Source organism: Zeus faber, assembly GCF_960531495.2.
Source record: "Zeus faber genome assembly, chromosome: 21".
Lineage (NCBI taxonomy): Eukaryota > Metazoa > Chordata > Actinopteri > Zeiformes > Zeidae > Zeus > Zeus faber.
In genome coordinates, this window is record NC_137208.1 from 2861838 (window position 1) to 2885330 (window position 23493).

Sequence of the window (23493 nt, forward strand, 5' to 3'; positions counted from 1 at the left end):
CTGCAACGCAACCCTCGCTGTGTGCGTTTCCGCTCGGACACATTTGACTGCAACGCAGCCTTGGTCCTGCGGTCACGTGCTCATTTGAATACAGTGTGCGCTCGAGCCGTCAGGTGGCGACAGGCGCGGGTGGGAGCTGACATAAGCTAGGCTAGGCTAGGCTAGGCTAGGCTAGGCTAAGCTAAACTAAGCTAAGCTAAGCTCAATTAAATTAAACTAAGCTAAGCTAAGCTAAACTAAACTAAGCTAAGCTAAGCTCAATTAAACTAAGCTAAGCTAAGCTAAGCTAAGCTAAACTAAGATAAGCTAAGCTAACAAGCCCGGAGTTTGGGAATAAACACCTGGAATAAAAGGTCAACAAACACCTGGAATAAATGGTAAAATAGATACCCGGAGTAAGGGACGTCTTTTGGGAGACCGAGCGCCCGAAACGAGAAGAACCGTCCCGCCCGCTTGACGGCGCGGGGCTAGCTGCGTGCCAGCAGGCCGCGGAGCCCCGACCTGTCCTGCGCTGGAAGGCCGAGCGGGGGGGGGGGGGCACCGGAGAGCGGCGGAGTCCCGCAGCCAGACAGCGGCGCTTCGAGGTGAGCGACTGGGGACGCGGGACCGGGCTCTGCACAGGAACATTTAAACATGGAAGGTTCAAGAAAATAGGAACAGTAAACCGTTTCTGTCCTCTTTTAATGTGGCCGAAATCACCCCGAACACAGTTGAATTTAACCAGGAGGTGATGTTAATTCTCAAAGGCTGGAGTTCGAAACGGCCAAGCCATTTGAATAGAAAGAATAAAGTTATATTCCCGTTGTTTCCGGGTTTATTATTATTATTATTATTATTATTGTTATTGTTCTAAATGCATGGTCGATATGACGGTGTAGTGCAGCATGTCCTCTATATTTATTCGATAATTAAGTGTTTTAAGTGAATTAATTCTAATGTTATTTTGGGAATTAAATGAGATTAGAGAGAGAGAGACTTTGTGACCAAGACCCCAGAGACATATACTACACACACATTACAGTCAACACGCCCTAAAACACTTGTAAAACACAGATAATAACAGAAGCGCTGCATCTGCTGGAGAAACACAGTGGAAGGTGTGGAGCAGCTGCTGCACGGCGAGGACGACACAGACACACGGCAAATACCTTTAAATACACAACACAACAAAACATTTAAGTACACAACAAAAACATTTAAGTACACAACAAATACATTTAAATACACAACAAAAACATTTAAATACACAACAAATACATTTAGATTCACAACAAATAAAGTAAAGAACACAACAGTTACATTTGAGTACACAACAAATACATCTGAATATACAACAAATACATTTAAATATACAACCAATACATTTAGGTACTCAACAAATACATTTAGGTACGCAACAAATACATTTAAGTACACAACAAATTAATTTAAGTATCTTTAAATACACAACAAATACATTTAAATTCGTTTAAATACATTTAAATACACAACAAATACATTTAAATATGTGGAAAACATGATGCATTGTTTATACAATCCCCACTCATTTGTTTTCATGTATTTTTAAAATATATTATTTCACAATTGCTGGGAGAGAGGGAGGGGACTCAAACGACGCGTCCACCGCGAAACAATCTTCCAAACGACTCGTTCGTCTGGAGTCGAGCGATGCGCGGCTCCGTCCCCACGGCGCCCGGTGGCGCCCGGTGGCGCCCGGTGGCGCCCGGTGGGGCCCGGTGGCGCCCGGTGGGGCCCGGTGGGGCCCGGTGGCGCCCGGTGGGGCCCGGTGGCGCCCGGTGCGCCCGGGACGAGCGAGCGAGGAGCGAGAAACTCCAACGACTCTGCGCGTTCACCGAGTCTCTGGTCAGGGCCCGGAGCCAAAAAAAGGAGCGTGCGTGTGTGAGTGCGCGCGCCTGTGTGTGCGCATGTGTGCGCGCGCGCGCCTGTGTGTGAGTGCGTGTACGTGTGTGTGTGTACGTGTGTGTGTGTACGTGTGTGTACGTGTGTGTGTGTACGTGTGTGTGCGTGCGTGTGTGTGTGTACGTGTGTGTGTACGTGCGTGTGCGTGTGTGTGTGTACGTGTGTGTACGTGTGTGTGTGTGTGTACGTGTGTGTTTGTACGTGTGTGTGTACGTGTGTGTACGTGTGTGTGCGTGCGTGTGTGTGGGGACATGTCCGGGCATATCGCCGCTGTTACGGCACACCCCTACAGACGCTGATTCGCATCTTTTGGGGAAACGTCTCTGTTTTGGTGAAATAAAAACAACCTTTTAAAATGTTATTTGATTGTAATGATATCAACCTACTATTATTAGTAATATTAATATGAATACTGGTACCTGGGTTTGTTTATTAAAACGCCTTAACAACTTTGATTTCATCTCTGAAGCTTTTTGTTTGTGTTAATGCTGAAGAGACATTTTGTCAGATTTGATGTCACCTCGTTGAAGCAGCTTGGATGGATCTGTCTCCTCCTCATCGCTTACTTTGCGCTGGAGCTACAGAAAGCTGTTAAAAACCACCCGGTCCCCAACCTGGTTTACTTACCTCTCTGTTCCAAATGTACTTACCTGCAGTACTTTATTGAATTAGAGACGATATCCAACGTTTGGATCAAGTTGAGTTAAGTTGGGCTGGAGTTACAGAACATGGAGTAGTTTGGGTTATTTGAGCCAGGCTGCGTCGTGATTTAAGAACAGGGCTCTGGTGTCGGGCGGGGTCCCACGATTCGATTGCCACGGCTCCCGGTGGGATTCTGTTTTTTTTTTGTTTTTTTCAACATCCTTAGAATTTCCATCAACTTTTCCGTTTCGCCATTTGATGCATTACGATAATATTCGACCGAAGAAACGGCAGAACAGTTTGTTTGTTTCTGTGGTGGTATTTTGATTAAAGTGGTAAATGGTTGCATGACTCCCAAAGTCCAAAAGTATAAATATTACCAATTGTATTGTTCAACTGATTATAGATTAGATTATAGATTCTATGATAGATTATTTTTTTCTAAAATTGTTATGAAATTGGGTTTTAAATGATCAAAATATATATTTTTAGATTATTTTGTAATTTATGACCCTGGGTCCCAGTGGTGTTGTGATGTAGTAAATGAGTAGTAACCTCAGTGTAGTGTGGAGTGATGACTGCAGCGTTACTCAGCGCTTCCTGCCCCGACATGTTCTCACCCTGCTGTACCGTAACGTCACGTCAGGACCCCACCATCAACATTTATAGGGAACGTGAAGCGGACCTCACATCGCTGGAGCACGCCGCCGTATTCGGGGGATCACTGATCGACTGTGAATGCCGGTTGGCATTTCTGAGTTAAAAGATCCTTGGAAGTCTCGTCCGGTGAAAAACCGCCACAGAAAATCTTGCGACCATCTCGTGTGAAACCTCCACCCTTATTTTTCTCCCTTTCTGTATTTTTGTACATTTGGTATATTTTAGCTATTTCTCTATGCAAATAAATGGAAGTGATCCTCGTTGCTATGGACGAGTGTCCATAGCAACGTTCCCTATAGAGACATGGTGCTGTGATATGGTAAATGAGTAGTACCCTCAGTGTAGTGTGGAGTGATGACTGCAGCGTTACTCAGCGCTTCCTGCCCCGACATGTTCTCACCCTGCTGTACCGTAACGCCACGTCAGGAGCCCACGCTATTACACTTCATTTATGCAAATGGAAATATTTGGATAAAACTTTCAACTTAACTAATTAAATATTAAATGTTTTATTTGTTTATTTCATTAATGTGTGGCATTTAATTGACTACATTGTTTATTAAATTCATAAAGTTTATTTAATTGTGTATTAATTTATTTAAATACATTTATAAAATTAGACTTGATTATTTATTGATTTATTTAATTCAGTTAATTAAATCAGTTAAATACAATTTAATAAATTATTAAATAACAGTTGTCAAATTGAATTTATTAAATAAAATGTATTCATTTATTCATTTAATATTAAAAACTTTATTTACTAGCAATCCATGTGGGGATAACTTGTTTAATACATTTCAACAGATTTGAGGGTGTAATTCAAACTCAGCAAGATGTTTTCACAATCCCAGTAAAAAAAACAATCATAGATAGAGAGATTGTAAAAGTAGAAAGCCAATCCATTGTACATTGGTGGTTTGGACTTGTTTGTTGTTTTTTTGGCACCAGATCAGCTGAGCTCCACATGAAACCAGAGGCTGAAAGACGTCACGGCTTGTTATCTTCCTAAAATATGTTGCTATTCAATACAAGATGATGACACAAACAACATGGGTGGCTAGATGGATACTTTATTCATCCATGGGGGGGGTTGCAGTGTCACAGCAGCTCATATTAAAAAAACTGGCAAAACATAGGAATGAAATGGAAAAATGGATTAAACTTAAGACTAAACTGAAAAATAAACAAACAATAAAAAATTGACAGTATACATGAACCTGACGATGAACAATAAATATAAACCAAAATATGAACAAGAAACGGCAGCAATAAATACAGATCAGACCCTTCAAACCTCAACAAGGAAAATAGGACCATATAGAGGAGAATGTCTCAACAGCACATCATTATGGAGGAATGCGTAACATTTACTTTGTACGTGACCCCGCCCGGGCTGCCTGCCAGTGGGAACGTGATTTAGAGAAACTGTGTGTTTTATGCGTCGCTGATGTTAAAGTCGGGGTGCTAGTCAGGGTCACGGTCTGACAAATTATAATTAATAAATACAGCCAGAAGAACCCTACAAAGGACCTGATATAGTACCAGTACAGTACTGCATTCATGGCTTTGTTGAAACAAACTCTGCATGGCTCGGGGCTGACAGTGTCCCGTCGTCCCCGGGACATAAAGTATGTCTTAAGGATGAAAATCCTCCCCGTGCCGCATTCCAACGAAGGGGGGGGGGGGTCATTGAAGAAAATGATTGTTATTGTTCATCTTCACCTGGCGAATGACAAATTGAACTGACCCAGCGGAGCGTCTTCTCAGCTCTTTTAAGAGGCGGCGTTCCACAGCGATGAAGGTTGGATTATTATTGAGAGCCGGTAAAAAGAGTCGTTCGATTTGATTCATTTGGTTTAATGCACCGTGGGTGAGGGAGGACTTCCGATGAACGACATAGAGTCAGAAGAGTCGGCTGGCACTGAGTTGCGAATGGAATTCTCACAGGAATCATTTTATTCCGTCAAACATGTTGTTGGTGGAGTGCAAAGTCTCAACCAGTCGCATTCTATATGAATTATACCAAATGTCTTCACGTCTTTTTACCTTGAAATGAGTCCCCAGTAATTATTTGCAGTTTGTGAATCAAAGATCAACTCACTTACCCACTCTTGTACCGGAGTCACACCAGACTCTTGAATCTCTTTGATTTGTTCCCTACGAGTGACACATTGCGTCGTGAAAAGCCGAGACGTGGTTCAGCGTAAACTACGCAAGGTTTCTCCTGCGGTGTCTATGGCGGTGGTGAGCTTTTCATAGTTCTGTGGTAGTGCTGCGTGCTGACTGCAGTACGCCCCAGACCACTAGGGGGCAGTGTTTCTTTGGTTGCACTTTGTCTGGAAGTACGTAATCATGTTACGATCTCTGTAATTTGCTGACGATGTGTAATGCTGTATCAACTGTGAAATTTAGTGCTGATACTGAAATAATAATTTGACCGATAGCTGATGCCGATTTTATTTTTTTATTTTGTTATGATTATTTTTCTCCGATTTCCCCTCAACCCAGCATCATTTACAGTTTTCCAGAGTTCCAGTGAACGCAGCATCACTTCAGAGAGCCGTGCCTGCATCTTCTAAAATTGATTGGCTTCTTAAACAATTTTGTCGTCATTCTCTCAGACAGATAAAAAAAAATAAAATTAAAAAATGTAGTTTGGTGGCCGTTAATATACCTGGGCGGCCCCGCCCAAGTAAAGTCAATGCGTGGTGTACGAGCCAAGGCACCATAGACGTGTGTGTTGATTGTTATTTACATTCACATTATACGTATATATGATGTTTACATAGATGATGCAGGTTAAAAACTGGACTCTGGTAATGATATTCACAATCTAGGGAATCTTAGGAAACCTTTTTTAGTCCTTCAATTGGTTCCATTATTCCAAATACAAAGTCGTTGCACTTTCACCCTTTTTGTCCATCTGTAGGTTCCATAGTCCAAGCTGTGATATGACCCTTTTTTGTCCTTCCTGTCGCACCGTACTTCCTCACATACACACTGACAGGGTTTAGCGTTAGCCGCTCGTGCTAAAAACACGCTCCGCTTTTCTCTGGTTCGAGTAGCTCTTTGAGTCATCGTTCTCCTTTAACGGGTGGGGCACTCTGCATTTACTCTTGTTAAAAAAGGTTTTGTTGTGGACATATTTTGTTACCTGTGGAACTTTGAATCAATACCTCAATTCATCACATGGAAGTATTTTCAGTACACAGGAGCTGTTTGGACTACCACCTAAAGCACCAACAGCTCCCACATGTGGAAACCCTGGATAAACATCGGCCACCGCCGTCAGTGAATGTCATTATTTGCCGATAGGCTGATGGCGGTCAACGATGCGAATATCGGCCGATACGATGTACGGGCGATAAATCTGTGCATCCCTACCCATGTGTCGTACAAATAACGTCCTCTGCCGAACTCATTGCCGCTTGATCCGTGATGCCTTGGCTGCCAAGTGGAATGTGAAAACGCGTAGCAGGGAATACGTACAGGCCCAAAAGAAAGCAGCCAATCACAGCTTGCGGTGCTGCATCGCCCTACGCCCACTGAGGCTGTTGGAGAGGTGCACGTTTGCTCCTGGTCCCTGTGTCCTACTCGAGGACCCCTAAATACCTCCGGCAGTGTTTGGATGCACCGCCATGAATCGGCCTGAAGCCTCGCATGTGATCTCCAAACAAAGTTGGAATTCTAAAGTTCTATAACTATAACTGCAAGAAAAAGTACAGAATTGAAATGCCAATGATGGTTTTTATCATTTCTTATCATGTGTGAAAGCGCATGTTTCTGGCTCAGTGGAATTGGTTATTTCCTGATCCTTTGAACGGCGTTTTAAGTTTTGCCGAAACACTACGGATGACTTTAACTAATTTCCATGTACTTATGATGTAATAATACATTAAGTTTGGGTTGGTCCACGTTCACGTCGGGATGGTTCCGGGCCGATGGTGATAAGAGTCTGGATCCCTGAAACTCGGATATCAGAAGACGAAACTACACCGAGGTCCCAAAACATCAGCCTGAAACCGCAACTCAGTGCAGCTCATCTCACGCTGTGTTAGCACCGGACCATGACTCCTAAACGGACATGTCCTTTCACCCCCCTGCGAGTCCTCCGAGTCCATGGCTGCTCCTCAGTGTCTGGTCTGGTGGAAAACCCGGAAGCAGCATGAATCAGTCAGTGTTTCCAACCGTCGCTCAGGACTTGTGTGTTTGGAAGAATGATTCAGCTGTTCCTCATCCTGTAGGGTTAAAAAAAAAAAGAAAAGCAGAATCGTAATTCTTAGTCTAACTTTATCTAATGAGTTTGGCCCCAGTTAGCCCTGCTTACGAACTGTATCTACTCTGGCTGAAGATAAATCGTATTTCCATCGTCATTGCGATATGGACATGCACGATGCAAGCACATTGCAAAAGATGCGTCGAAGAAGAAAAATCATGTTGTTTACACACACCCTGCATTCACTAGTTTCGTGGTGTTTCTTTTCTTTTAGTGTGCATAGGCTATTCAGTGTTTGGGGTCTACGTTAGCAGTGTACCTGTATTAGAGCAGAAAGACAGTGAACAGTATCGCTAATATGCACTCTTCAATATGTGTTTATTCATCTCAAGTCATATCGTCATCGCAATATTGAACAATGTTATCGCACATCGCAGATTTTCCTCATATTGTGCAGGCCTATTATCTGCTGAGCTTAGCCCCAGTTAGCCCTGTTTAGGAGCTGTATCTACTGAGCTTAGCCCTGGTTGGCCCTGTTTAGGAGCTGTATCTACTGAGCTTAGCCCTGGTTGGCCCTGTTTAGGAGCTGTATCTACTGAGCTTAGCCCTGGTTGGCCCTGTTTAGGAGCTGTATATACTGAGCTTAGCCCTGGTTGGCCCTGGTTGGCCCTGTTTAGGAGCTGTATCTACTGAGCTTAGCCCTGGTTGGCCCTGCTTGTGTGGGAAGGGCCAGCAGGCCCGGCTGAGCTGTGCTAGCCCTGACATGTTGAGGCAGAGCTTCATAAGAACCCTGCCCACAGCCAGCTGCTTACTCACTTTATGTACAGATGGAAACCACTTGTAAATAGACATATTTATATTATTTAAGTGAGGAATTTAAACCCTTTTTTAGCTATAAATAGACATGTTTATATTATTCAGGTGAGGAATTTTAACCCTTTTTGAGCTGTGAATTGACATGTTTATATTATTCAGGGGATGAGTCTAAAACCTTTTATATGAAAGCTTTTGTTGTGGATGTTTGGATATTAGTTGTTAATTTTCAGCTGCTTCCTTGTTCTCCAGGTGACACCAACATGTCCACAGGGAACTGTCTGAGCTCCGACCCGGACAGCCAGGACCACAAGCTGGTAGGAACCACCTGTCTGTGTTTCTGTCTGTCTGATTCTCGGTCTGTCTGACTGAGTTACAGTGTGCTTGTCGGAATGTCTGACTGCCTGTCTGTCTGTCTGATTCACTATCTGTCTGACTGATTTACAGTCTGTTTGTCTGAATGTCTGACTGCCTGTCTGTCTGATTGATTCTCTGTCTGTTTGTCAGAAAATCTGACTGCCTGTCTGTCTGACTGATTCACTGTCTGTTTGTCGGAAAGTCTGACCTCCTATCTGTCAGGCTGATTCACTGTCTGTCTGTCTGTCTGATTCACTGTCTGTTTGTCTGAATGTCTGACTGCCTGTCTGTCTGATTGATTCAGTGTCTGTTTGTTGGAAAGTCTGACTGCCTGTCTGTCTGATTCGCTGTCTGACTGGTTCACTCTGTCAGTCTGACTGATTCAATGTCTTTCTGTCTGACTTACTGTCTGTCTGATTTGACTAATTTGCTGTCTGTCTGTTTTGCTGTCTGTCCGATTGGTCTAATGAGCCATCTGTCCGAGTGAATTTCTCTGGTCCCGCTGGTTGTTTCAGTTTGGAGCTTGTTGATGATGGCGCTGTTTGAGGTTTTTCCTCTTAAAGGATCAGTTTCTGTATTTTGCAAATGTTGAAGGACTGGAGACTGATGCCAGGGTCACACCGCCGCCACCACCACGGGGCGGGGCCGCAGCGTGACTCCAAGCAGCTCTCGGCTCGCCGCTGTACGGTCGCACCGCCGGCCACGGGGCTCCTGTGCCCCTGGCGTTTGTGGGCGTGGCGGCTCAAAATGAACAGGCTGTTGTGTGCGCGCCAAACACTCCAGACAGCTCTCTCTTTCCAAATTTAATATACATTATATAGATAGACGGGGGTGTGTCAACTTAGTTTTTTATCAAGATGTCTGAGCTGTTTACTTGCCGAAATAAATGACCCCTCGAAAAAAATTGGCCTTTTTGGAGAAACATGAAGTGACCTGCAGCTCCACCCCCCGCTGCTCCGCCGGATGAAGCCGAGCTCCGTTTTAAATGCAGCGCAGCCTGTCACTTTGCAGTCAATGTATGTTAATAGGATGTTCTGTATAATGGTAAAATAAAGTTTCAGTCAACGTGCAGCATGAAAGCTAATATTTCATGAGAATAATTACTTATTGCAATTGTTTATTTCCGTATCCTGTGAATTGTCGTACATTTATGACAAGAACGAGAACTGTGGAAGATAAGAAGTGAAAATGATCATGACCCGTGTAGCGAAAGTGTGTGACGTTGCTTGGCTAGAACAAGGGATTCAACATCAGATCCTGTGTATGACTGTATGTCTGTCTGAATACCTGTCTGACTGACTTTACGAGCGGCTTTACTGTCTGTCTTCCTGATGGAGTTTAATTTCCGGTCCCGTCCTGTGTGCAGGTCCGAGCCAAACTGGAGTTTCAGTCTCTGCTACAACACGCTGGAGCCACCAAGGAGGTTTTCACCATCAAGGAGGTAAGTGCCTGGTTTACTGCCTGGTTAGCAGCCTGCACAGTAGGGCAATGTGTGTCATGGAGGTGGATACAAAAATACAAACCATAAAATAATTCAACCACATTAATACAAATAATGCCATGATTCATAAATGGCTATCATAAACATTTATTCAGTGTAAAAAAAAAAAAAGATCATGCTACAGATTGTGATGTGAGTGTCATGTTAATAGTAATATTCATATTATTAATAATAATAATAATAATAATAATAATAATAATAATAATGTCCCTTATATGTAACAAAGTTGTTTATTTCTTGCAGGTAATGTTCTATCTTGGTCAGTACATCATGCAGAAGCAGCTGTACGACCCAACGCAGCAGCACATAGTCCACTGCTCCCATGATGCACTGGGGCAGGTCTTAGGGGTCGACAGCTTCTCTGTTAAAGAGCCACGGTGAGTGTGTGTGTGTGTGTGTGTGTGTGTGTGTGTGTGTGTGTGTGTGTGTGTGTGTGTGTGTGTGTGTGTGTGTGTGTGTGTGTGTGTGTGTGTGTGTGTGCGCGTGTGTGTGTGTGTATGTATATAAATATATATATGTGTGTGTGTGTGTGTGTGTGTATATATAAATACATGTGTGTGTGTATGTATATATAAATACATGTGTGTGTTTATGTATATATATATATATGTGTGTGTGTGTGTGTGCGCGTGTGTGTGTGTATGTATATAAATATATATATGTGTGTGTGTGTGTGTGTGTGTATATATATATAAATACATGTGTGTGTGTATGTATATATAAATACATGTGTGTGTGTATGTATATATATATATATGTGTGTGTGTGTGTGTGTGTATATACATGTGTGTGTGTGTATATATATAAATGTGTATATATGTGTATATATATGTGTGTGTGTGTGTGTGCGCGCGCGCATGCACGCAATATCCAGAAGGAGCCACACCGTCATGTCTGCCTTATGCTGTACATCAGCTGACACAACCAACCTGTAGGAGAGCAGCTAGCTTACTGTGTTGTGCTTCCTCTACCCTTGAGCAAGGTTCTTTCACCACATGTGTTGTGCGTGCACCGTGACGCTCCTTCACTCATTTCCCCTCCCTGTTCAGTGAGCGTCAAGATCTTCAGAGTATCTGTCGCAAATGGATGAAATGAGGGAATACTTGTATGGCGTTGGTTCTCTAAGTTATAGCAGAAGGGTGTGGTGCGGATGTTGTTAGAGCAGGATGTTGAGCAGGACCCTGGTTCCTCCAAATAAAACAACTACAAACACACAGTCTTTACTCGTTCTACTTGGAGGAACGGGGCACACAGAGAGCCGTGTCCCATTCACACATATATCAATATATTCATCGTTACCCTTCTTTCTGATTCCTCGTTGTGTGTTTTGGAAGCGTCTGTGGCTTCTTTCCTCTTGTTGTGATAAACACTGACTGACGCTGCTCCACTTGGACCACCTCAGTGGACTGACGGGTTCCAGGCCCATGCTTTGGCCCTCGGCCCTAGAGTGTCACGTACGTGGCATTCCCGGAATTTCTGGCCATGTTGTGTGGAAGGGTGTTCCGGCATATTTCTGCTGTTTCCACTCTTACTGCAAATTATCGTTGTACACAAATTGCAGTTTGCACTGTTGTCATTTCTCTTCCTGAAATGAAGCCGCACGCTGGACCCTTTCTTCCTGCATCGATAAACACGGTTCTCAACGGGAACTGTGTGTGTGTGTGTGTGTGTGTGTGTGTTCGTTTACAGTCCCTTATCTGTTTAGGAAGTGGGTGGTCTAGTTATGGGAAGTTCTGCTAGCGTGCTGTAGTGTCTAATTGGCTGCATCCATCAGTGTATGAGTCACTTCGGACAGTGATGATGTAAAATAAGTCCAGGACCGGGGACCGGGAAGTAGATTCCAGGTTCCAGGACCTGGGGACTGGGAAGTAGATTCCAGGTTCCAGGACCCGGGGAGTAAGTTCAGGGACCAGGATGTTTTCCACAGATGAAACTTGGTACTCATACTGGTTCACAGTACTACCATAGTACTACCACAGTATTACCACACTACCACCACAGAACTACCACCATAGTTCTAGTTCAGTACTACCAAAGTACTACCACACTACCATTACAGTACTAGTTCAGTACTGCCACACTACCACCACAGTACTACCACACTACCACCACAGCACCAGTTCAGTATTACCACCACAGTACTAGTTCAGTACTACCACAGTACTAGTTCAGAAGCAGAATTTCATATCGATGTGTTTGTGTTTCAGAGTCCTGTTCGCTATGATCACCAAGAACCTGGTGGCCGTCAAGAACCAAGGTAGGAGCAGTCTCTTCCTCTTCTCCTCTTCCTCTTCCTCCTGTCTCCTCTTCCTCTGTCTCCTGTCTCCTTCCTCTGTCCCCTCTTCCTCTGTCTCTTCATCTGTCTCCTCTTCCTCTGTCTCCTGTCTCCTTCCTCCGTCTCCTCTTCCTCCGTCTCCTCTTCCTCTTCTTTTCCTCTTCTCCTCTTCCTCCGTCTCCTCTTCCTCTTCTCCTCTTCCTCCGTCTCCTCTTCCTCTTCTCCTCTACCTCTTCTCCTCTACCTCTTCTCCTCTCCGTGTGCGACGTATTGTTCCGTCACTCAGTGTTTCCTCCTTAAAGCATCGAAATACAGTTTCATAATGAAAAAGCTACAGGAGTCAGTGTCATTGAGAATACTCCCCCAGCTAACCTGTCTGTGTTCCTGTCTGTCCACCTGTGTGTCCCGTCTGTCTCTCTCCCTCTCACCAGAGTCCTCCAGTGTGTCTGAACAGAGCAGCAGTCAGCCGGACATGCGGACAGAGGTAAAGCTGTGACTCCTCCATAATAATTATAAAAATAATCATTATGATGTGTCATAATAATAGTTATCATCATAATGGATTTTATTGTAATTAAAGCCTCTTATTTCATACACAATGTGCAAATCAAAGTGCTCAACATTAGTAGAAGTAAAATAACTTTGAAAAGAAAAGCAAACAATATGCATTCAATAAAAATAGGAGAATATTACATTTGATTTGAGTCAATTTAGTCCTGGAAGACTCAGAGGTGTGTGTGTGTGTGTGTGTGTGTGTGTGTGTGTGTGTGTGTGTGTGTGTGTGTGTGTGTGTGTGTGTGTGTGTGTGTGTGTGTGTGTGTGTGTGTGTGTGTGTGTGTTCGTTCAGCAGACAGCCCCGCCCTCCGGCAGCAGGAGGAGGAGGCGGAGCAGCGATCCAGGTGAGATATTCCATGTCCACGGTGCCTCGTGGCCGGTCTGCTCAGAGTGCGCGGCGCAAGACTCAAATGAACAAATCTGTCGAAAGCCTCTGGAGTCACTTCCCCAAAAGCTCGAACCTTTGACTCACGAGCCGAATACGACGGTTCCGCTCGCCGGCCGTCCAGGAAGTGCTTCCTCGCTCGCAGTGCGTGTCGGCAATTGAACCGAAGCGAGCGGCTCTTCCAACTCAGTGACTCGTCAAGGAGCTTGCCTCAGGGCGTGTCGTCGTGACTCAGAGTCAAGCTTGTTGCTGTTCTGCTGGAACCGACCCGTTAGGTGCTTCGGCGCGTCCTTGACCTTTCGGCGCTCGTGCTTGAACGGCGTCGCTCTGACAAACAGGTGACTGAAGCGACGCTGCCCCCCCCGGTGGACGTCTCGCCTCGCTGCGGTTTCAGCTGGGGTCCGCTCCCGGCGACGCCCAAACGGTTCGAACGCGTTCGCCGCGATGGGGGAGGGGGCAAACAGTGAGGGAACGCTGAGCGATCAGTGCGGCCCACCTTGCATTTCAGGCCCGTCCTGTTCCGCGGAGGCCGAGGAAGGTGAGGACGAGGAGCAGAGCGGGGGCGTGAAGAGGAGGCGGTCGGACAGCTACTCGCTGACCTTCGATGAGAGTCTGTCGTGGTGCGTGATCGGCGGCCTGGGGAGCGACACGGAGCGGCTCGTCCAGGCATCGGACGCCCACAGCACGGTGGGATGGACTTTTCCTGCTTGGTTCCGTTGTGACGCTCGGGTTGTGTGTGTACGGCAGGTCCTATCTGCTGGGTTCCTCGAGGCCCCGCATGTTGCCGCCTCTTCTGCGTTTTTTATTGATTTCTGCCGTATTTTAGAGTTTGGTGATTCCAGCGTCATACTTATTTGTCCATTAGTAGGTTATCTTAAATAGTACATTTATTTTTTTATTGTTCATCTGGGGTTTATAGTTATTATATATATCTTCTTGTTAATCCTTGTGACTGTATATTCTACATTTTTCAGATAATCCTCAGTTGTATTGTTTTATTTTTTTGCTATGTTGTTGTTTTTGACAATTTCCCTCCGGGGATCAATACAGTATCTAAAAGTATCTCATATCAATACTGTGATATGAGACCGTATATTGCTTTAATGTGTGTGTGTGTGTGTGTGTGTGTGTGTGTGTGTGTGTGTGTGTGTGCGTGTGTGTGTGTGTGTGTGTGTGTGTGTGTGTGTGTGTGTGTGTGTGTAGTCTGGCAGTGATAACTTCAGTGTGGAGTTTGAGGTGGAGTCCATCGACTCGGACGACTACAGTGACGACAACGCTTCAGTGTCTGGAGACGACCAGGTACACATCACAACAATAATATAAGCATATTATGTCAATAAGTAAGAAAAATATACCTAACTAGTATGACTAGTTTTATAACGAGTATGACTAGTTTTATAACTAGTATGACTAGTTTTATAACTAATATGTCTAGTTTTATAACTAATATGACTAGTTTTATAACTAATATGACTAGTTTTATAACTAGTATGACTAGTTTTATAACTAGTATGACTAGTTTTATGACTAGTATGACTAGTTTTATAACTGTCTAGTTTTATAACTAGTTTGACTAGTTTTATAACTGTCTAGTTTTATAACTAGTATGACTAGTTTTATAACTAATGTCTAGTTTTATGACTAGTATGACTAGTTTTATAACTGTCTAGTTTTATAACTAGTATGACTAGTTTTATAACTAATGTCTAGTTTTATGACTAGTATGACTAGTTTTATAACTGTCTAGTTTTATAACTAGTTTGACTAGTTTTATAACTGTCTAATTTTATAACTAGTATGACTAGTTTTATAACTAGTATGACTAGTTTTATAACGAGTATGACAAGTTTTATAACGAGTATGACTAGTTTTATAACAAGTATGACTAGTTTTATTACGAGTGTGACTAGTTTTATAACTAGTATGACTAGTTTTATAACTAGTATGACTAGTTTTATAACGAGTATGACTAGTTTTATAACTAGTATGACTAGTTTTATAACTAATATGTCTAGTTTTATAACTAATATGACTAGTTTTATAACTAGTATGACTAGTTTTATAACTAGTATGACTAGTTTTATGACTAGTATGACTAGTTTTATAACTGTCTAGTTTTATAACTAGTTTGACTAGTTTTATAACTAATGTCTAGTTTTATGTATAGAACTAGTATGACTAGTTTTATAACTGTCTAGTTTTATAACTAGTATGACTAGTTTTATAACTAGTATGACTAGTTTTATGACTAGTATGACTAGTTTTATAACTGTCTAGTTTTATAACTAGTTTGACTAGTTTTATAACTGTCTAGTTTTATAACGAGTATGACTAGTTTTATAACGAGTTTGACAAGTTTCATAACAAGTATGACTAGTTTTATTACGAGTGTGACTAGTTTTATAACTAATGTCTAGTTTTATTACGAGTATGACTAGTTTTATAACTAATGTCTAGTTGTATAACTAGTATGACTAGTTTTATAACGAGTATGACTAGTTTTATAACTGTCTAGTTTTATAACTAGTATGACTAGTTTTATAACTAGTATGACTAGTTTTATAACGAGTATGACAAGTCTTATAACGAGTATGACTAGTTTTATAACGAGTATGACTAGTTTTATAACGAGTATGACTAGTTTTATAACTAATATGTCTAGTTTTATAACTAGTATGACTAGTTTTATAACTAGTATGACTAGTTTTATAACTAGTATGACTAGTTTTATAACTAATATGACTAGTTTTATAACTAGTGTGACTAGTTTTATAACTAATGTCTAGTTTTATAACGGGTATGACTAGTTTTAGAACTAGTATGACTAGTTTTAGAACTAATGTCTGGTTTTAGAACTAGTATGACTAGTTTTATAACTAATGTCTAGTTTTATAACTAGTATGACTAGTTTAATCACTAGTATGTCTAGTTTTATAACTAGTATGACTAGTTAAATCACTAGTATGTTGAGTTTAATCACTAGTATGTCTAGTTTAATCACTTATGTCTAGTTTAATCACTTATGTCTAGTTAAATCACTAGTATGTTGAGTTTAATCACTAGTATGTCTAGTTTAATCACTAGTATGTCTAGTTTTATCACTGTCTAGTTTTATCACTAATGTCTAGTTTTATAACTAGTATGTCTAGTTTAATCACTAGTATGACTAGTTTAATCACTAGTATGACTAGTTTAATCACTAGTTTGACTAGTTTAATCACTATTATGACTAGTTTTATAACTAGTATGACTAGTTTAATCACTAGTATGACTGGTTTTATAACTAATATGTCTAGTTTTATAACTAGTATGACTAGTTTTATAACTAGTATGACTAGTATTATAACTAATATGTCTAGTTTTATAACTAGTATGACTAGTTTTATAACTAATGACTAGTTTTATAACTAGTATGACTAGTTTTATAACTAGTATGACTAGTTTAATCACTAGTATGTCTATTTTTATCACTAGTATGTCTAGTTTAATCACTAGTATGTTGAGTTTTATAACTAGTATGACTAGTTAAATCACTAGTATGTTGAGTTTAATCACTAGTATGTCTAGTTTAATCACTTATGTCTAGTTAAATCACTAGTTTGTTGAGTTTAATCACTAGTATGTCTAGTTTAATCACTTATGTCTAGTTTAATCACTAGTATGTCTAGTTTAATCACTAGTATGTCTAGTTTTATAACTAGTATGACTAGTTTAATCATTAGTATGTTGAGTTTATTCACTAGTATGTCTAGTTTAATCACTTATGACTAGTTTAATCACAAGTTTGACTAGTTTAATCACTAGTATGACTAGTTTTATAAGTAGTATGTCTAGTTTTATAACTAGTATGACTAGTTTTATAACTAATGTCTAGTTTTATAACTAGTATGACTAGTTTTATAACTAGTATGACTAGTTTTATAACTAATATGACTAGTTAAATCACTAGTATGTTGAGTTTAATCACTAGTATGTCTAGTTTAATCACTTATGTCTAGTTTAATCACTAGTATGTCTAGTTAAATCACTAGTTTGTTGAGTTTAATCACTAGTATGTCTAGTTTAATCACTTATGTCTAGTTTAATCACTAGTATGTCTAGTTTAATCACTAGTATGTCTAGTTTTATAACTAGTATGATTAGTTTAATCATTAGTATGTTGAGTTTAATCACTAGTATGTCTAGTTTAATCACTTATGACTAGTTTAATCACAAGTTTGACTAGTTTAATCACTAGTATGACTAGTTTTATAAGTAGTATGACTAGTTTTATAACTAGTATGACTAGTTTTATAACTAATGTCTAGTTTTATAACTAGTATGACTAGTTTTATAACTAATGTCTAGTTTTATAACTAGTATGACTAGTTTTATAACTAGTATGACTAGTTTTATAACTAATATGACTAGTTAAATCACTAGTATGTTGAGTTTATTCACTAGTATGTCTAGTTTAATCACTTATGTCTAGTTTAATCACTAGTATGTCTAGTTAAATCACTAGTTTGTTGAGTTTAATCACTAGTATGTCTAGTTTAATCACTTATGTCTAGTTTAATAACTAGTATGTCTAGTTTAATCACTAGTATGTCTAGTTTTATAACTAGTATGACTAGTTTAATCACTAGTATGTTGAGTTTAATCACTAGTATGTCTAGTTTAATCACTTATGTCTAGTTTAATCACTAGTATGTCTAGTTTTATAACTAGTATGTCTAGTTGAATCACTAGTATGACTAGTTTTATAACTAGTATGACTAGTTTAATCACTAGTATGACTAGTTTTATAAGTAGTATGACTAGTTTTATAACTAGTATGACTAGTTTTATAACTAGTATGACTAGTTTTATAACTAGTATGCCTAGTTTTATAACTAGTATGACTAGTTTTATAACTAGTATGACTAGTGTTATAACTAATATGACTAGTTTAATCACTAATATGACTAGTTTAATCACTAGTATGTCTATTTTTATCACTAGTATGACTAGTTTAATCACTAGTACGTTGAGTTTTATAACTAGTATGACTAGTTAAATCACTAGTATGTTGAGTTTAATCACTAGTATGTCTAGTTTAATCACTTATGTCTAGTTTAATCACTAGTATGTCTAGTTTTATAACTAGTATGACTTGTTTAATCACTAGTATGTTGAGTTTAATCACTAGTATGTCTAGTTTAATCACTAGTATGTCTAGTTAAATCACTAGTTTCTTGAGTTTAATCACTAGTATGTCTAGTTTAATCACTTATGTCTAGTTAAATCACTAGTATGTCTAGTTTTATAACTAGTATGACTAGTTTAATCACTAGTATGTTGAGTTTAATCACTAGTATGTCTAGTTTAATCACTAGTATGTCTAGTTAAATCACTAGTTTCTTGAGTTTAATCACTAGTATGTCTAGTTTAATCACTAATGTCTAGTTTAATCACTAGTATGTCTAGTTTAATCACTAGTATGTCTAGTTTTATAACTAGTATGACTAGTTTAATCACTAGTATGTTGAGTTTAATCACTAGTATGTCTAGTTTAATCACTTATGTCTAGTTTAATCACTAGTATGTCTAGTTTAATCACTAGTATGACTAGTTTTATAACTAGTATGACTAGTTTTATAACTAGTATGACTAGTTTAATCACTAGTTTGACTAGTTTAATCACTAGTATGACTAGTTTTATAACTAGTATGACTAGTTTTATAACTAATATGACTAGTTTAATCACTAATATGACTAGTTTAATCACTAGTATGTCTATTTTTATCACTAGTATGACTAGTTTAATCACTAGTACGTTGAGTTTTATAACTAGTATGACTAGTTAAATCACTAATATGTTGAGTTTAATCACTAGTATGTCTAGTTTAATCACTTATGTCTAGTTTAATCACTAGTATGTCTAGTTAAATCACTAGTTTGTTGAGTTTAATCACTAGTATGTCTAGTTTAATCACTTATGTCTAGTTTAATCACTAGTATGTCTAGTTTTATAACTAGTATGTCTAGTTTAATCACTAGTATGTCTAGTTTAATCACTAGTATGACTAGTTTTATAACTAGTATGACTAGTTTAATCACTAGTTTGACTAGTTTAATAAGTAGTATGACTAGTTTTATAACTAGTATGACTAGTTTTATAACTAATGTCTAGTTTTATAACTAGTATGACTAGTTTTATAACTAGTATGTCGAGTTTAATCACTAGTATGTCGAGTTTTATATTGTTTCGACCAATCAGAAGAGAGTGTTTTCCACACAGTTATGATGTAATAACGCCGTCCGTCCCTGTCAGGTTTATGAGGTCACCATCTTCGAGGCCGATGAGGAAGACTCCTCTGACGAGGACACGGAGATCACAGAGGCTGTGAGTGGGGGGGGGGTGTGGCGCCGGACGCCAGCTGAAGAAATAACTGTTTATCCGGTTGCTATGACGACGAGCCCCGATCGTTCCAAAGCTTTTCTGAAAAGTGATGTTTCATCTGTGACTTTATATTAATTCATTTAAATGGAATCATGGTCAAATACAATTACAATTGTGTACAGAGTGAATGACTGTACTAAAGGTGTGTGTGTGTGTGTGTGTGTGTGTGTGTGTGTGTGTGTGTGTGTGTAGGACTACTGGCGCTGTGTACAGTGTCAGGAGTTGAACCCTCCTCTCCCCAGGAACTGTAACCGCTGCTGGGCGCTGCGACGGGATTGGCTCCCGGAGCTGTCGCTCGGCGCGGACTCCCCCTCCCCCGCGGCCAAAATCCTGCCCCCCAAACCCTGCGCCGACCAATCGGAAGGCGGCGTTTGCGTTGGTAAGAAGAACCCCGTCGTGCCGCAGCTTGACCCAGAGTTTAGCGTCGTCTGTCGTGTTATTCATTGGGTGGAGATTTATAAAATATTTAATTTGTATTTTTTCACTGGAAACTGGATCAACGTTACCGTGGAAAACAGAGTCGCTTAAATTATTGTAATTTAATTTGTATTTAATTTTGAATGAATCCACCCACTTGTTTTGAGAATTTAAAACTGAATTCCATTTTCGGGTCAGTCTATTTTTAACAGATGTTTTATCAGGTGTCACTCAAAAAAACAAAACAAAACTGTGATTTGTGACTTTCCTGTCGGAGACCGAACAGGAAGCGGACGAGAATTGTAGCACGGAGACAGGAAGCAGGAAGTACGTCTCAATCCTCGCCGGCCAACCGGCTCGCGGCGTCTCCCTAAAATCCGGTTTCTCGCCCTCAGGAGCGGAGGAGAGCGAGGGCCTGGACGTGCCGGACGGGAAAAAGGCGGAGTCCTCGCAGGAGGCGCCGCCGTGGTCGCAGGAAGCCGCGCCGCCGTGCGACGCCGCCGACCCTCCTTCCTGCTCCGCCCAGCCCCGCCCCCCGGACTCGCCCCCCGACGCCCCCCAGCTTGAGCGATCCGTGTCGCTCGAGTCCTGCCCGGCGGAGCCCCTCCTCCCGGAGCTCCGCCTCCCAGAGTCCTGCCTGGAGCCCTGCGTCATCTGCCAGTCCAGGCCCAAGAACGGCTGCATCGTGCACGGCCGCACCGGCCACCTCATGGCCTGCTACACCTGCGCCCGCAAGCTGCAGCGCCGCAACAAGCTGTGCCCGGTCTGCAGGGAGCCCATCCAGGGCGTGGTGCTCACCTACCTGAGCTAGAGCAGGTTCTGGAACCGACTCCTAGATCCGAGCGAGAACCGGGAACCAGAACAAGCTCCCTCGGGTTCCGGGGTCAGGCAGGAGCTTTCTCGCCTACGAGAACCCAAGAAGTGTCGTTTGGTTCTGGAAGCTGGTTCTAGGACCGTCGAAACCTTCTCCTTCGTTCTAGAAGCTGGTTCTTGGTTCTTGAAGCCCGGAACCTTCTCCTTGGTCCTAGAAGCCCAGAACCTCCTGCTTGGTTCCAGACGCTGGTTCTTGGTCCTAGAAGCCAGAATCTTTTACTTGGTTCTAGAACCTTCTCCTTGGTTCTAGAAGCCCAGGGACCGTGTGTAGTGGAGGTTTTCTTCTGGGTGGATGGACCCGTTGGGGACGTCTTGGTGTGAGATGTTTAAGTTATTGCCGCTGTACAGATAGATTGTTTATGGATCTGGAGATTTTATGAACTTCCTGTTCGTCACAATAAAAATGATTATTTAATGAATGAAGTTGAATAAAGTCAAGTCTGTTTACTTTCAGTTGAGGTGTTTCCATGTGGATCCGGGAACACATCCCATTTCCCACAACGCATCTGGTTTCAATACTTAGTGTAGTATATAGAGTAGTATATAGAGTATCTCAGAGGTAGAAGTACGCGGACAAAAACTAAAATGTTGATCATCGGAAGTATCGTTAAAACAAAACAAACACAATCATCACATTTTATCTGCGATGTCGTGCGTGAGGCCGGATCCAAACCCGTAACGGACGCAGCAGCAGAAGCAGAAGAAAACTGTCTCCACGTTCCCAGGGTAACTACGTTCCCATGGCAACTCTACCTCCCGGGGTAACTCTTCATTCCCATGGCAACTCTACCTCCCCGGGGTAACTACGTTCCCAGGGTAACTCTACGTTTAACTCTACGTTTCCGGCGTAACTGCGTACCCATAGCAACTCTTATGTTCCTGAGTTAACTACATTCCTATTGTAACTCTGTTCCCATGGTAACTCTACATTCCCATGGCAACTTTACGTTCCGGGGGTAACTCAACGTTCCAATAGCAACTCTACATTCCTATGGTAACTCTACGTTCCTGGGGTAACTCTACGTTCCTGCGGTAACTATGTTCCCTGAGTAACTCCACCTTCCTGTGGCAACTCTACGTTCCCATAGCAACTCTATGTTCCCGGGGTAACTCTACATCGCTATGGTAACTCTACATTCCCGGTGTCACTCTATGTTCCCAGGTTCACTCTACATTCCCATAGCAACTCTACATTCCCGGGGTAACTATGATCCTGGGGTCACTCTACGTTGCCATAGCAACTCTACATTCATGGGCTAACTATGTTCCCGGGGTCACTCTACGTTCCCATAGCAACTCTACATTCCCGGGGTAACTCTACATTCCCAGAGTAACTACATTCCCATGGTAACTATGTTTCCCGGGTAACTCTACCTTCCTGGCATAACTCTACGTTCGCAGGATAGGTGTACGCAGCCCCCCGGACAGCCACGCCCCCCGCTCTCCCCTCTGAGTTGGATGAAATATAAACACTGTTCTCACTTAGTCCTCCGTCACCCGGTGAGCCATCTCCCATCTACCATCTCCCTTTCGGGCGGGGCCCCCCTTTGGTAAGACAGGTACATCACCTGTCTGCGGCGGGGAAGGCCGAGGAAAGTTAGGCTCCTCCCTGTTCTGCTGCCGCTCTGGCTCTCTAGGTTCTACATGTTTTTTGCAGGTTTTATGAAAACCATAAACCAATACTACATTGAAGTGTTCATCATCTTTATAATAGTTTATTGACGAACACTCAAATGAAAACTTTAATATCCTAAAGTTAGAAGTGTGATTAAAACCAAAACAGGATTGTTCCGCCCGTTTCCACTTTAATACAAATACTGGGCTCTCTGCACATCAACTCGACTCATCTATGTGGAACTATAGATCGATCAAACTTGGACACAAAATGTCTGAACTGCCCCAAATACGATGACGCCTCATTCATGTCCGCCTGTTCAGCGGTTGCCGTGCGCCAGATACTTTCAGCTCGGGAAAACACCAAGGAGTCGTGCAGTACTGACTTCTGTATTTGATCTGCCGTGTAGTTATTATTAGTTACTTATATTATTGCTAAATGCTGACTACAGTGACAGAGGATTGATTTTCATTCCATCAACCCTATTTTCAGATTTTTATTTTCTTTTGTTCTGTCATTTAAAATACATATTAAACTTTCCAGGTCAAACATGTTTACCCACCTCAGGCAGAAAAAGCCACATTTGTATAAATCACAACTTTTGTCATATAAAGGATTTTGACTGATATACAACCCCGCTGTATCATCTGATCAGTAGTATGGTTTGGCCTTTTTTGACGGTTTAGTATATAATTCTTTCAACACACTGTGGTGTGGCGTAGGTCGGCACAGTGTAGTATGTCGTTTTTCATCACAGTCGTATGACGTTTTACGGCACAGTGTATGTAGTATGTCGTCTTTCGACATAGTGTAGTGTGATGTTTTACGACGGTGTAG

The 23493-nt window shown here is 41.5% G+C and overlaps 1 protein-coding gene across 3 annotated transcripts; it reads left to right on the forward strand.

The window, feature by feature from the left end:
- Positions 1 to 137: 137 nt before the first annotated feature.
- On the forward strand, positions 138 to 21650 carry mdm2 (MDM2 proto-oncogene). Of its 3 annotated transcripts, none has more exons than XM_080022600.1 (12): positions 138 to 584; positions 8507 to 8571; positions 9978 to 10052; positions 10356 to 10489; positions 12320 to 12369; positions 12819 to 12871; positions 13235 to 13286; positions 13836 to 14014; positions 14531 to 14626; positions 19623 to 19694; positions 19944 to 20130; positions 20564 to 21650. In XM_080022600.1, exons 2-12 carry the CDS (start codon positions 8518 to 8520, stop codon positions 20977 to 20979), a joined length of 1368 nt encoding a protein of 455 aa, XP_079878726.1. In that variant the 5' UTR covers positions 138 to 584; positions 8507 to 8517; the 3' UTR covers positions 20980 to 21650. The 3 variants fall into 3 exon arrangements, with proteins under 3 accessions (XP_079878726.1, XP_079878728.1, XP_079878727.1); XM_080022602.1 differs by having other exon boundaries at positions 13238 to 13286; XM_080022601.1 differs by lacking the exon at positions 138 to 584 and adding an exon at positions 8232 to 8362.
- The last annotated feature ends 1843 nt before the right edge of the window (positions 21651 to 23493 follow it).

What these genes read in the sequence shown, in the direction of transcription:
- mdm2 (XM_080022600.1), top strand. Translation starts at nt 8,518, where the DNA reads ATGTCCACAGGGAACTGTCTGAGCTCCGACCCGGACAGCCAGGACCAC. An exon ending in AGGTTTTCACCATCAAGGAG is followed by an intron (nt 10,053 to 10,355) that starts GTAAGTGCCTGG and finishes TATTTCTTGCAG; the next exon opens with GTAATGTTCTATCTTGGTCA. An exon ending in CAGTGTCTGGAGACGACCAG is followed by an intron (nt 14,627 to 19,622) that starts GTACACATCACA and finishes CGTCCCTGTCAG; the next exon opens with GTTTATGAGGTCACCATCTT.